At 38.8% G+C, this 15,471-nt stretch overlaps 2 protein-coding genes across 3 annotated transcripts in view; both read left to right on the top strand.

Moving 5' to 3' along the window:
* The first annotated feature begins 514 nt into the window (after positions 1 to 514).
* LOC147313988 (uncharacterized) lies at positions 515 to 8,565 on the top strand. Of its 2 annotated transcripts, XM_086260739.1 has the most exons (5): positions 515 to 758; positions 1,330 to 1,460; positions 1,693 to 1,779; positions 6,123 to 6,266; positions 6,829 to 8,565. In XM_086260739.1, exons 1-5 carry the CDS (start codon positions 746 to 748, stop codon positions 7,009 to 7,011), a joined length of 558 nt encoding a protein of 185 aa, XP_086116865.1. In that variant the 5' UTR covers positions 515 to 745; the 3' UTR covers positions 7,012 to 8,565. The 2 variants fall into 2 exon arrangements, with proteins under 2 accessions (XP_086116865.1, XP_086116864.1); XM_086260738.1 differs by lacking the exon at positions 515 to 758 and having other exon boundaries at positions 1,248 to 1,460.
* Positions 8,566 to 9,084: 519 nt separating this feature from the next.
* The window catches only part of LOC147313987 (solute carrier family 12 member 9), an 85,508-nt gene continuing 79,121 nt past the window's right edge, over positions 9,085 to 15,471 (top strand). The window contains exons 1-2 of the mRNA XM_086260735.1: positions 9,085 to 9,700; positions 14,092 to 14,226. Of these exons, the coding sequence (XP_086116861.1) occupies positions 9,481 to 9,700; positions 14,092 to 14,226 (355 nt within the window). The 5' untranslated portion in view covers positions 9,085 to 9,480. The remainder of the gene's footprint in view (positions 9,701 to 14,091; positions 14,227 to 15,471) is intronic.

Raw genomic sequence — 15,471 nt, 5'->3', positions numbered from 1 at the left:
TGCTGAATTTTCTTGTCTGTGTTTCTAGTGTAATGGTTTACACAATCATTTAATAAACAAAAGATTCACAGCAGGAGACACAAATCCCTTTGGGGTTGTGTAAGGAAAGGCATATGGTGTAAAAAACAATGGTTTCATCACTTTTATTTTGGTATCTTTTCTTTCTATGATGGTGATCCAAAACAAACTGGATTCCTCTATGAGCAATGAACATGGCTTGACCATTACTGGATGTGCCAAAAGCAGCAGTTGAAACAATGTTGTTGTCACAAAAGCCTTCTCTAGCCTAGTGCCTTATGACCCAAAACAGAGCACTATAAGAGCGAAATTAACTACAGTATTTCATTATGAGTTCCATATGTCTGCATCATGGTGTCATAACTGGTTACTATAGTCTGGGTCTATGTGGTGCCTCTCTGGTCTTATTTGCACTGAACCAGAGTCAAATATTAACTTTGGGCTAAGTCAAATACACAGACTTCTTTCTCTAAAGGTCACAGCAAAGCCACGAGCCCCTCTCAATACACGCTTTATTGCGGTGAACAAGTGAAAGAGAAAATAGCTGAATGGAATCTTGATGCCAGTATTTCTGGGACTCTGCTGGAGCTTTGTAGACTGAAAAGAGACTATATGATTAATACGAAATGATTTCTGAACATATGCCCTAATTTTTATGGCAACAAAAAGAAGAAGAATGGAGGTTGAGGAACCATAGTTAAGGAAACCATGCGTCCAGGAGCGGGTTATGGCGCATAGCAGTAAGTATGCTGCTTGTACTCGCAGAGAAGAGGAGGAGATAAAACGACAGTGAGACTCATAGTTACTTAGAGTGGTGTATAAATGTGTTTTATATCAAACATGGTGTGGTAGTCTCGGCCCTGATTTTTTTTTAGGACTCCTGCTCTGATGTATTTCTCCAGAACCTGAGAATTTCATGCTTTTTCTTCGGAACAGTGATTCATGACATCATTGTGACTTATGTAATCAGCAAGAAAAATAGAAAGCTAAATGAAGATACTTAGTGCTTTCACACTTTTACTCACCCCATCCTAACTTTCACACCTAACATAAACATATGCGAGTAGAACACATGAATGGAAATGGGTGTAAGGCTTGTAAAGATGCGACGGTATTTGGCAGAATCAGACAGCGACGCATAAATGGGCGGGCTATGCTGCATGCTGCTTACTTCACTGAACTTTCCGCATCAATGTGGATAAAAGAGGGGAGGAGATATAATGAAACAAACACAGATAGGTTAAATTGTGTCTGCTGTTGCATGAATGAGGTAGATGGCTCGTCAGTCATCTCCGTTGTGTGCTCCTCCAGGACTTCTGCTGCTGCTGCTGCTGACAGGAATGATTTTTACCCACCGACCTGAAGTTCATGCAACATCACTGTCTTTGCAGTTCTGCAAAAAATGTGTTAGGGATGAACTGATGAATAGATTTAAAAAGCAGGTGAGGAAATGATTTCTGCATTTTATCAATCTACCAAAGTAACATTAAAACAATGTAAATGTGGGGATGCTGATAAGCAGTTTTTAAATGTACACATTTTAGGAGGCACAATTATAACATTTATTTATATATTTATTTTGAATTTTTATTGAAAGATCTTGACTCTTTTTGTTTAACAAAGTGAGTCATTTTCATGACTGCATGGATAATGTGCTGTTGTTGATGTACTCAGGTACTCAAGTGCAGCGTCTCAGAGAAGCTGCCCTCTTCAGTACGGCTATGTACCGCAATACGACCCGCAGAATGGAATAATAAAACTGTAAGTACAACCGAAGTATGTTTAGCAAAAACAGTTTGTCAACAAATATAAGAGTAGGCTACCAGACATCCTACTCTCAGTAAATGTATGCGTCAGTGGCCACTGACCAAGTCTCATTTTATTTTGTCTGCAAGTGTACAGTCTAACTTCAGTTATTTCTTACTTTTAAACTTTTTTTTCAGTTAGTTAACTGCAATAAGCTTCACCAAGAATACAGAAGACAATTAAACAAAGCAGCATTCTTGTCTTCTGTTCAAACAGCAATTTCTACTTTGTTAAAAAGTTCAGTAACAGCTTGTGTTTTTAAGGCTGTCTCAAGGGCTTAGAAGAGGTTTAGAAGAGATATAATGTAGTGGATCACAGTCAGTTGTGTCACATGCACAAAACTAGACAGAAAAAGTTCTGGCACATACTGCACAGACTTCCATGGAAGTAATATACTCCCACTACGTTGCACTCGCCAAAATCTGCTGCTATTCCGGTCTGACAGCATTGTCAGTGTTGTTACTGGTAACTATAATAGATTTTTACTGTATATACACTCTGCCCTGACTCTGCCCATAGATTTATAGATTATATATTTGAAAATCTGCAAAACAACGAGCAACGAAGTGACATGTTTAAGGACATCAAGCAGCAATTCTGTGAAGTGTGTATTTTAAGTTATAGTCTATCACTGGTAGGGATGGGTATTGATAAGATTTTCACGATTCCGATTCCATTTTCGATTCTGTTTAACGATTTGATTCTTTATCGATTCTCTTATTTTTTTTTTTAAAAGAACACTAAGGTTGATTAGCTTAGAACTTTGTTTTATATCTTCTCTTTGAACAAGATAGAAATTTAGGTGTAACATGGCCTTACAAACCCAACAGTGAGATCTTAAGAGATCCACAGCCTACAGCTCTTCAATGGGGTGTCACAGGGTCCCCAGGAAAATAAATTGTAAATGTAAAATAATAAAATAAATATTCTTCTGTAGCAATAATAAAGTATAACATAAATTATTCAGTAGCAATTACACAAGAATATCCAGTAATGTCCCTGCCTACAATTAAACACATTCACTTACTGAAAATCATCTGCTGTGGCAAATGGGTGCAAGCCTTTTACCACAAACTTAGTCACTGCTCGGTGACATTCGTCTATCCTGGCCTGAGACGCTGCCGGTAGACTGCAGTGAGAACTGCCAGCATCTGAGCCAGCCAGACTCTGTCTGTCTCTCTCATCATGGTCACCTAAACGCACAGTAATGGCAGGTTTTGTAATAAGGCAGATCGCGCTAACATAATATGCACTATTAGTTGATTATTTACCTGCCATATTAACGGGAGAGGACGTGCAAACGTTACCGCTGCTGCTGGGTTGAGATTCACGAGTCCGGAGCGGAATTAAAAAACACGACATTCATTTAAGGTTATCACGTGTTTTGTGAGCAAATGCTTTTGCATATTCGTAGTGTTTCCTCCCTTAAATGAAATATCTACTTTGCAAGTATTGCAAGTTGCCCTGTTGTCATCCGTATAATCAGTATAATCAAACTTTTGAGCATTTGAGCCGCCATGTTTCCTGCCAGGTAAATGACGCTCCGCAACGTGGTGACATCATTCGGGGCGACTGGAATCGATAAGGGAATCGTTTGCAAAAATGGCAAACAATTCCAAGGAATTGAAACAGTGGGAACCGGTTCTCAACAAGAATCGGTTTTCGATACCCATCCCTAATCACTGGTCCTGTGCTATCAGCGAATGGCATTGTGCATTGTAAGACTAGCAGTACTGTAGCCCAACTGCATCAATAGGTAGGCACCTGGGAGGCCCAGTCATGTCTCCTTGCATAAGCCCCTGCAAACACTGCTAACAATAAGAATCCGGACGTGCTGACAATTTGTTCTAAACACAAAACACACCTGATTGTTGGAATTAATATTAGGTCTGCAGATATATTACTAAATATCAAAAGTGATTAAAAGTAAAATGCTTTAATAAAAAATCATTGAAAAAGCCAACAACAAACATTTTAATCATTTCTTATCAAATGAGATTCACTGAACTGCGATAACTTCACATCAGCTGTAAGACTGACTAAAATGTGCAGTTCAAAACTCTCGAAAGAGAAACAAAGGCCATAACAGCTAAGATAAATCTGATAAAGACTTTGGAAGGAAAGAATTTAGCATGACCCCGCTCAGACTGCCTGCTGCTGTTCGCCTATGAGTAGGGCTGAACGATTATGGAAAATAATCTAATTGCGATTTTTTGCCCCAATATTGCGATTGCGATGCGATATGCGATTATTTTTTAAGGTCTTTGTCTTCTGTATTATTAAACAAAGACAAGCAATACATCATATAGTATGGCCAATACTATATTACATTAATTTTAAACTGTTCTTTCCTGGAAGACAGACCTCTGTTATGATGACATGAGGTGATGCATGAATTGATGACTGACATTTTTATTTAACTTCTTCAATCACAACAGTATATTTGAACATACACAATAGTTTATTTTTAGCTTACAAACATCTGAGCATAAAGTGCTGACAAGGAACCCTGGTGTAAACATTAAAATGAAAGTCAGTACAATGTGCAGATTGCAGAAATATACATAAACAAAATCAGTGGCTTTACCACACTCAGTTTTTCGACATCTGTGAACTACTAGACAGTCATTCAATTAAAAAATAATATTAAATAAATAAAACTAATAAATAAAAAATACACACATCTTACTGATCTCTGCAGTCAGTAACATTACACATAAAGTGCAAACATAATAGCAATTGTATAAACACACACACAAACACGCCTTTAAAATTTAAAGGCGTGAAATTGGACGGTCTAGTTCTGATCTGCGTCACCGCTGTCTCGGTGGAGTTTAATAAACTCGGCCGTCTGCTTCTTGCTATCTAAAATATAACCAGACACTGGTGTAAATTCTCGACTGTCTCATACTTCTGTTTAATAAGTTTTCTGTTTGACGTTTAGTCAGCTGTGTGAAAACCAAGGAGGAACCCACCCGGGGGATTAATAAAGTTTTATTTTATCTAATCTAATAACTTTAATCTCAGCCAAACCGATTTACTCACGAACAAACAAAACACTGAAAAAAGCCCAACAATAACATTTTTAGGTTGTCTAAGTGACTTATATATCACGTTTAACCCGAGCAGCGAAACTCCGCGGTGATCTGAAAATGATGTGCCGGGAGTTGTGCCGTTCTCGGCCGCATCAGTAACCCTCGAGCTCCCGGCTAGCTGTCGAGCTGGTGGGTAGCAGACGCCTCTGAAAACGTCGAAGCACTTTTGCAAATATGGGATATCTTGATAAACCGAGCAGATATTTGATGTTTACACAACTACTTTCTCGCCTGAAAATATGTTAAAAGTTTATTTTGTGACCCTGAAAGATTAGTATGAGTAATTTTAAAACTTAGTAGCGGCCGCCATTGCTGGAAACTGGAGTTTGTCTGGGCCGCGCTATGAATTCTGGGATATGGTAGTAATTTGGACAGCCTTCGGCGCGTTGCTGTGACGTAATCGGTCTACAAATGTGGCCTCAGGAGGATGCAGCCCATGAATTTGGACATGTCCAGAGTATAATCGCAGCCTTTGCGGTTAGAAAATTGCACTTGATCATGTCGCGATATTATCGCAAATGCGATATATCGTTCAGCCCTACCTATGAGTGAGAGGTATGGCATGGAAGAAGCATCTAAAAATAAACTTTGCATCATTCATGTTCATTTATTCATATCGTACATGGGGACATGATGATATGAATAATGAGTGAAATTCTACTGAACTTAATTCCTTTTCAAGTCCTGAATGAAATTCATCAGAAATGGACACAATCCAAAGTTCACATTGCCAACATTAAGATGCTGGCGTGCATGATGGTGCAGACAACTGTAGGCCTTTAGTAAACACATATTGCCCAATCTGAACTTCACTGTGGGAATGATAGGAAGTAATAACATGCATTAAGTGGACAGATAGACCTGAAAGAAGGTGGCACTGCAAATTTATAAGGCATGATATTTTTCCAGCATTACTGAAATGATTGTTTTAATGATTTTTTCTGTTTAATATTTTGATTTGTAAAACTGAGGCTGCAACATTACAACTCAGGCTTCAAACGATCTTTCAGTTTGCTGATTCCAGTATAAGTTTCACATACAAAGCTTTACTATTTTCCCCTAAAAACAGGTCATCTGGATGTTGATATGCTCTATTTGTATTGTTGAACATTAATGGGACCACGATACCGTCACGTATGTTGGGATTGTAACCGATAGCAAAGTTGTAATCGTTTTTGTGTTTGTGTTTGGTTTTTTTTCAAGCTCCAGGAGAAGCATGCTGACGTACTGGCATCCCTCCAAATGTTACACGACGGTTTAGAGCAGGCTAAAACAAATCAGAGCTGCTTGGTTGACCTGCGTGCTATTGTCCGCAATTATCTGATACTTGTCAAAAATAACCTTCAGGTAATGCATCATAACACTACTTTTCCTAAATGTTGTGCAAATTTTTAAGGCGATAAAAGTCAAATAAGGACCTGCACCTTCTTGAATCTATGCCACAAAGAATTAAGGCAGGGAGGAAAAGGGCGTCCAACCTGGTACTAGTAAGGAACAAATGAAGTGGCCAGTGAGTGTAGGCTGTGTATATAGTTTGTTACAAATACGGAGAATTCAAACTACTTGACAACATATACCCTTGGAAAAGACAGAGAAAAAACAGGAATATTTAGAGAATGAGTACAAAGGGGACACCATGTAAAAAAATACTTGACTTCATCTAATTAATTGAAGAAACTCACTTGTTTCATGTAACACCTGAGGTGCCCTTGGTGTTGCTTTTATGATTAATGAGACCCAATGAAACCATCTTTAATTTTTCAACATACTGCGTCTTATAGATGACACAAATTTTACATATAGATTTGGACACATGCATGCTATCAGCAGCCTTTATATAGAAATGTTTGTAGTTTTTCTGAAAAAAAAAAAGCCAATGAATGCTTAACTGAGTTCTTCTTACTTACAGAGTGGTCTGGTGACAGCGTCTCCTTCGGTAGTGCAGCACTGCTCAAATGAAACCACACTGAAAAAAGTGCTGGCTGGCTCCAAACAGCTACTCAAAGGAAAACTTGAGCTCTTTGCTAAGGAGTGTCCACAAGTTTCACTTAGTAAAAGGAAGGAATCTGATCCTGATCGAAGATGTGAATGAAGTACGCTGAGAGGACCCAGGAAGAAAAGACTGGGAGTTGGAACATTGTGACATTTGCATTGAATGGAAGGATGTTTAAAGGTAACAATCTGCGAGTGCTCTGAGTGCAAATGGAAGATGTAAACCTCATATGGAGGAAATGCTTCTGCAGAAAAGTTTCCAAAAGGCAACAAGAGCAGTTTTTAAAGACTCTAATTGTACAAGTGAAAGAGAAACCTACATCGGTGCATGGAGACAAGTGCTAGCATAAAGCCTAATAACATGCTCAACATCACCGTGATAACAAGCTGGAACTGACCAGGTATAATTTTTTATACACTGCTTTGCATTTGAAGAAGAACACACAGCTTACTAAGGCTGCCTTTAGTTCTGCAGATATTTAATCCTAAATCACAATAGTGGATAAATTGAAGTTTGGACCTCATGCTGGCATGAGAAAATGTTTAGGGATCACTGCAGTCAATATGCTCAGATCATCCAACTAAGTTGGGAAATGTGAGAGTGTACTCAAGTTTGGAGCCAAGCAACTGACACATCAACAGATTGCCACGCATGACTAATATTAAGACATTCCATTCACCTTGAATCACATGGATTTAAGTGAAGGAGCCGACAGTGACTGATAGTAGAGTTGATAGTGGTGGTGGCAGTGTGCTTTAGATCTAAAAGCCCACTGTTTGCCTTTACAAAGATATATTGCGCAACCAACTGTGCCAGGAAAATTCAAATTGGCTTTTAAGATGAGGAAATCTGACTAAAGTGCTATTTACTCTCCTGGCCCACAGATGAATCATGCAAGGGAATCTGTGTAATGACTAGCTACCTACAAATGAACAAAGTCTGTCTGTGTGCTCATACTTGTTATGGCAAAGTGCAACAGAAACTGTGACTGTAGCACCCTCTGTAGGTATGAGGTTGCATTAATCGTATTGTGTGTCAATATGCATCAGATATTGTTCATCACCGTCACCACCTGTGGATGGCTCCCAACTCTGTGTACTTGGCCTGGAGTGCAAGGAATTGATTAAGTTTATGAGAATTTTGTATTCTACAACAAAAGTGATCATAATGACTGCACTCATGTCTCATGTTAATAAATAACAGATGGATGTGTATGGATGCAGAGAGTATGTGGTATTCTGCCTTATTTCTATATATTCTGCACAAAATGTATGTATGTGTTTGCTTATTTAAAACATGTAAAAGTGCTGCTCAGTTTATATATATGTATACGCTAGCCAATTATTGCTGAATGATTGCAGTGCCCATCAAAGACTTTGCTAGAGACACTCTGTTTTTTGTTATTTATTTATTGTGGAGGACTTTGGACTGTCTGTGGCAGCAGTTGGACCACTCTGTATTATGTGGATCGCTTTAATTATTGATATTAAATGAACTTTTAAAACATAAAAAAGCTATAAAATGTAATAGCTTTTTAAAAAAAATTATATTTTAAAATTACAGTGTAAAAATTTTGAAGGAGCATGACTGATCTGTGTTCATCAATGTTCAGTGTGCCTTCGGCAATTTCAAAAAATAATAAAGTATATAATAATAACAATAAGCCTGCATTTAGTATGTTTTCTGTCATAATTTCAAGTTTAGAATGGTAACTTTGCATTGTAACATTGTAAGACCTTGAAGGTATCCAGGTTCACAAGCGTAATAACTGGCTAACCTGATGCAGCAGGTGGCCGGAAAAATGGACTGCTGTGATTGGCCAACCCGGTCATATGACCAAAGGCAACAGGCAGGCACCAAGGGGCGCTGGAAAATCAGAAAATCAAGACGCTGCACTGATTGAAAACACAGGACAAAACCGGAAGTTGTGCACATTGCCTACAAAATAAAACATTTGTATAGTCGTCTGTGCTGGCATTAAAAAAAAATCATGTTGGTCTTCATATGACACGCACACATATGAAAACCACACGGTAGCTCTTCATACACCTGCCTGCCGTTTGCATCCGGGGTAGTTAGGCATAATTACATTACGTTCTCATTACGTTCCCTGTGTTCTACTGTGGGAGTTTTAACCGGAAATCACCGCTATTAAGACAAAATGACATTCCCGTGTCACATGACATTCTTCTATATAGTTGTATGAGATGTTACGATACAACAGTCGCTTGATGTGGCATTTAACAGAATTATAACGCTATAGGAAAGGCCTACTCGTTTTAAAATGTAGGTTTAACACGCATTTGTATTTTAGTTTTTTTTTATTATTAACATAACCACTGCTTTGCTATGTAGGTAGGTAAAGTTGATTCTTTTTGATGAGGACTCGCCACTGATACACTTGCTTCGGTTTTTGAAACGGTTGGAATACGCTCATTTGTACGCTCGAAGATATTCCACGAACCGGGCAGACTTGAAAATTTAACTCTGGTGTCTGATCGCTCAAATTTATCCGGGACACTTTTTTTTAATGAAGTTTTGAAATCTAGTCCGGGAGCAGGTTTCACCATGACAGAGCGGACTCCTCTCCTCCACTACCGCCTCTCTACCAGCGTCAATGAATCCGAGCTGCGGTCACAGGCGGGCCGGCAGGCCCCGGTTCATAACCCGGGCAGCCAAGGGCGGAGGGCTGCCCAGCAGAAGCAACAGAAGAAACTCTCCACCTTCTTCGGTGTAGTCATCCCTACCTTGCTATCGATGTTCAGCGTGGTAGTCTTTCTCAGAATAGGTGAGTGCTCATTTAGACGGACGTGCGCTAATCACCTGTTTGGTAAGAGCGATGCCAAACTCTTTAGAGATTTTTAAAGTTGTGCACTTTTCAGCAAAGTTGAGGGTGCATGTCTCGACTGTGACCCCCCATTTTTTTTAAAACTTTCACGTTAAATCCCGTTATGTTCCGTTACTTGTCACTGTCACATGTCACTTCCGTGACATTCCGGCTTTGCAGTACAGGTGTGACAGCATATGTCCATTACCTGTATGCACGGCATTCATTCATTGATATCACGAGGAGAAACATCTATAGCTTTTTTAAATATTCAAACCCCAAACTGTCTCACATAGTTTTTCATATAACCTGCCTCTGTGGATGAATGACGTAAGAGAGATTTTTCCACCTCACTGATGTACAGCCTTTGCTTATTTGCTAAAAAGAGCTTTAGATAGCCAGGAATTTAATGTTATACAAAGGTGAGTAGATGTAAAAATTTCCCTCAGTGTTGTTAAATGAGGGAAGGTGTAACTGAGTGTTCTGCTCCGATTAAAATCCTACAGGTTGTACTTGTTTGTGGACCAGTTGAGACGATGAATTTCTCTCTATATATCCATGAATCTACCAAAGAATTGTGCCCTTACAGTTAAGACTAGATTCTAGTGAAGATCACAGTGGGCTACAAATCTATTTAGCCCTTAGTCACGAGAGGAAAAACTATTGGTACTATTGGTACTAGGGAGAAGGACTCCCCCCCCCCCCCCCCCCCCCTTTTTAAGCAGAGAGGATGCAAAAGAAGGTGAAATGGTCTCCAAATATTAAACGACAGATAACATCTGCGGTCAATCTCATCGGAGGTATGCTAACACCTCCTACCATACTCAATAATGCTAAAACAACATATTTGACAAATATAAAAAATAGACTATAGTATATTAAGTAAGGAGCACTCTGAGGTCATCCACTGTTTACCTTGCTATGAAAATAAGCAGATATTTATAATTTAATGCACTTTCCCCTATTTCTGTGTTTAAAGCATTAAAAGAGGTCACATCTAACTTCACCTTCTCTTTTCTCTCATCACAACCCCTCATATCTGGGCATTGCTGCTTGTGTTAGTTGTTTTCCCCACCCCACCACCACTACTGTCCCCCTCCCTCAGTCTCGTGAGACGTCAGCTGCTGTGCAGTGAGGATTCCTAAAAAACACACACACACAGGGAAAACACAGTGTTGTGTCTGTTTTCAGACTCCTTGCACAGGAACTGTTAGGGGTTTCATTGTGGATGTGAAATTACTATTTTATCAGTCTTGACAACTGGCGCAGATAAGGATGAAGACTTTGACTAAAATATGCCCTACTGACAAGATAATAGTGACAAGAAAGTAAAGCTGCATTCATTAACCGTGCCTGCTGCATTCTTAAAGAGATTGTAGGTCTGGTCCTTGGAGATCATGTGAGATCCACAGCAGTAGTGGTCACAGTGTATGAAACCATGGTGCTTTTAATGCCTCTCAAAGGTTACAGCAGAAACTAGTGATAATGTGGTAAATGTGTGTCTAGCATGGTGTAAAGTGAGCTTAATATCCTGTCCCAAATGTATTTAGATGCGCATTCATTCGCTTTTGAATATCAGAAATTTTAGTTATACTTATTGTTGTGTAAAAACTCGGAATTTCTTTCTGTCAGGAACCATTCCAACCACAGATGCTATTGTGAGAAGTGGGAATTTTCTTCCAACATGTGATTCCAGTTTCGCTTTCACTGAGGTTGGAATGTTTTGATGAGTCATTTTTTAAGCCGAAGACAGAGCTGCTTTCATTTTTCATTTCCTGAAGGAGTTTTGCAGATGTGTTCATCATACAGTTGAAGCAAGCATGAATTTGTTTCTGCAGTACAAAAGGCCATTTTCATGATGGTTCCGCTGCTTGTTTGGGGGAATTATCATGTTACTCTAAATTGCTCACATTTTCGATACCACATTTGGTGGTGTCACCAGTGCAACACCACATAGGTAACTTCTGCTTTCAGACAGTTGAGCACAGGATTAGTGGCTCAGTGAGGGAAGTTCATGTTTAAAAGTATTTTTCAAAGATGGTTCACTTCTTACTGGGGTTCATCTCCAAGCAAAGAGAATTTTGTCTACTGGCTTTACAAAAGACAAAAAAATAAATAAAACTGAAGTCTTTGTTTTTTATAGTCTGGGTAATATTTCTCAGTGTCACTCCCTACCTTGGATGACTGATAACTGACCCAAAGCAACACATTAGGAATATGAGCCACACCTCGATTTCAACCAGCAAGTCAAGAGTTTAGGTCAGACTTTCTATGTACAGATTACAGATGTTACCAACATCTAGAGCTGGGCGATATGAGATTTTTCCATATCACGATATGTTTTTTTCATTTCAGGCGATAACGATATATATCACGATATAAGCCAAATAACTAAATTTGTAAGATTTAAATGTGCCGTTGCTCACAAGTAAAATGTGAAATAATCAGCCGCTTGTTTTGATTTAAATATTTATTTCCCATAATAAGTTAAACAGGGCAGATGTACTTAAGGAAAATGAGACTTCAGTTTCAAATAAATAAAGGCAAATATTGCAAACTAAACAAAAAGCAGCCGCTAAAGCGTTTAAGTTTGAAAATAGAACAAACAAAACAGACTACTAAATTGTCACTTCCACTTAGAAACAAAATATTAATTCTAAAAATAAATCTTAGTTTTTTTTTTTACAGAAGAACAGACAAAATTGACTAACTTTTGTCAATGTCAATATCAAATGAACTGAGAACTAAAAGGAAATTCTCACTCTCCTTGTTGTATAGCTGAGCTTTTCCAACAGTTTTAAAATAAAGATGCTAACAGAACATTCTTTAAATCCTAGGTACACATCCAAGGTGCAACACACACACACACACACACACACACATATACATATATATATACACACATATATATATATATATATATATATATATATATATATATATATATATATATATATATACATACATATACACATATATATATATACATATATATATATATATATATATATATATATATATATATATATATATATATATATATATATATATATATATATATTAGCGTTGGAAGCGCTATCTGAGAGAAATGTTTACGTCCAGGGAGTTGGTAACGAGGATCCAGTACCTTAATTAGCTGCTTGAATCCTTCATTTTCGACCGTGTTTATTGGTAGCATGTCTTTAGCAAGACAGTAGGCTATGGCATTCGTTATGTCGCTATGTCTCTTAGCTTTTTTGTCATATGGTAAGACGCTGGAGAAAGCCGACTCAATTGACTGTTGCTGCTTCGCAGGGATTCCCCCGGTTGTTTTCGATGACAAATTAGCACTTTCAGTCAGAGATTGAGCGTGCTCTTGTGGGTGGCACTGCTTCAGGTGATGAAACAGGTTAGTTGTATTTCCAGTCTTGGTGGGAACATGCTGTCGGCACAACTTACAGTGCGTGCTACTCTGTTTTTTGTCGGACTTCAAATAGCCGAAATATCTCCACACTACGGAACTTTTCCGGCCCTTCCTTTCGACAATCTCTTCGGCATTCGAGCTGTCATCTGTGTTCTCTTCCGTTCTCTCGGTTGATTTTTCTCTACTTGGTGCACTCATTTTCTCCATCACCCAGTCGACACGGCGGTTAGCTGCTAGCTGCTTCACAAACAAATACGCACGTGCGCCTTGGCACTTGTGCTGTACGTAACAAGTCACGTGACGTGACGCTGCGGCTGTGATTGGTTTGGCTCTGCGCTACTTAATTTGGATTGGATGACTTTTTTTTTTCTTTTTTTTTTTTTAAGAGGACAAGAGCGGCGAGGTCTATCGCGATAGTTTAATTTCTCTATCGAGTAAAAGTTATATCGCGATACATATCGTTATCGTTATATCGCCCAGCTCTACCAACATCTGAACAATTCTCGACAGTTACTTAAGTACGTATCTGCGCCCTCATTTCTTCCCACATTGAGTATTTAAACTCACCGTGTTGCCTGCGTATAGCTGCACACAGCTGAAAGGGTACTTACTTTCACTGGCTTCCTGTTTGCTGCAGAATTCAACTTAAGGTTTTATTAATTACTTTGAAATCACTACATGGTATGGTTCTGCCTGATATTGCAGAATTTTTATACCCTTATGCCACCCCCACCCATACAGACTGACTTTTGTATGAATTTTTTAAAAAACTTTTCATCTTGCCCTCATTAATTTATCTGTTTTTTCCTTGCATGCTCGTAATTTATGGGTTTTCTGATTCAGGTGCCGCAGGGTAAATTAAACCATGTCTGAGAAAGAGATCCTAGATTTTTCTAGGTCTCTATTGTTTCTAGTGCTTCATCTCACCATGTTTGTGCTTTCTGACTAGGACTTGCAGTGGGACAGGCTGGGCTCTACCAGGCTATTGCCATGTATGTTGTGGCCTACATCATCATCTGTATGACCGTGCTGTCTGTCTGCGCCATCTCCACCAATGGAGCCCTTGATGCCGGGGGAGCTTATTGTATCCTCTTAAAACACACACACACACAGAAACGCCATCTGCATACGACTGTAACAGTGCCAGTGGTGCAGGCACTAAAAGAACAAAAACTAGTTAAACAAATATAATCTGTATGTTGGTGCAGTTCAAGACTTGTCAGTGACATTGAATGGACCTAGGGTTGGCGATTATTTGTACTAAAGACACCTTTAAAGTATCATGTTTATTTTGGGTCCTGACCAATAGAACCATTATAGCCACATTTATGCTAAAATGTGTAAATAAGCCAGGATTACATTTTAAGTATTTTTGCTTGAAGGTAACTGTGAAAGAATAACACTATGGATTTTGGTTCATTTGTAGTATCTGGGCAACTTAATAAAGCCTTCTAGCAATTTTGCTTTTCCAATTCCAATTCGGATTTTCTCTCATTTTATTTGTGCCATGACCCTAGATGAGGCACTGACTTGGCAGGAGGAAACTTGGGAGGATCCAGCCTTCCAACCATGACCATGTCCACGGTTCTAAATGGTGCATTTCCAAGATTATTCAAAATTCCTCTTAGCCTAGCTTCAACAACTCTTTCCTACACCTTCATAGCATGGCTTATCAACTTTATACTGCAGCTGCTACAGCTCTGCCCTTCACCTGTTCACCCTACATATCTGTATATCTCCATTTCTCAGGCATTCTCTCACTTTCCTCGATTGTGTGAAACAACCTGGTAAAAAGTCCACTGCCCTCTCTCCTAAACATTTCCATACCTGCACAGCTATGTTATCTGAACCACCTGCCTTTCCACTTTTCATCCTCTTCATAGCAGCCCTTACAACTCCTAACTAATCCTCTGCACTTCCTAATTCATCTTTTTTCCATCCATCCTCTTCTCTCTCTCTATTTCTTGGTTCATCAGCTCCTCAGAGTACTCCTTCCATCTTCTCAATGCACACTTTTCACTTGTTGAAATTCCCTCTGTCCTTAATCACTAACGCATATCCTTTTCAGATTAGTCTCTGTCTGTCTAGCCAATTGATGCAAGTCTTTTGATCTTATCTTGGTGTCACTATAAATTCACCGTAAGCCTTTTCCTTTGTCTTTGCCGCTTCTTGCCCTTGCTGTATATCTAGCCTCCCAGTATTCCTGTCTACTTTCTTTTTACGGCTGTTTGTTTAAATGTTGTTAGAAGTGGGTGTTAACCCACATGGAAAAGATATATATAAATCTTATAAAGTTTGTATCTGTCTTGTGTGAAACTTGTATGAAAAG

Source organism: Aulonocara sp. 'chitande type north' Nkhata Bay, linkage group LG14 (genome assembly GCF_057382095.1).
Source record: "Aulonocara sp. 'chitande type north' Nkhata Bay isolate Kocher_YH1m ecotype deep benthic linkage group LG14, A_spYH_male_GT1.1, whole genome shotgun sequence".
Lineage (NCBI taxonomy): Eukaryota > Metazoa > Chordata > Actinopteri > Cichliformes > Cichlidae > Aulonocara > Aulonocara sp. 'chitande type north' Nkhata Bay.
Note: the sequence above shows the minus strand (reverse complement) of the source record. Positions and strands in the feature narration are given on the sequence as shown.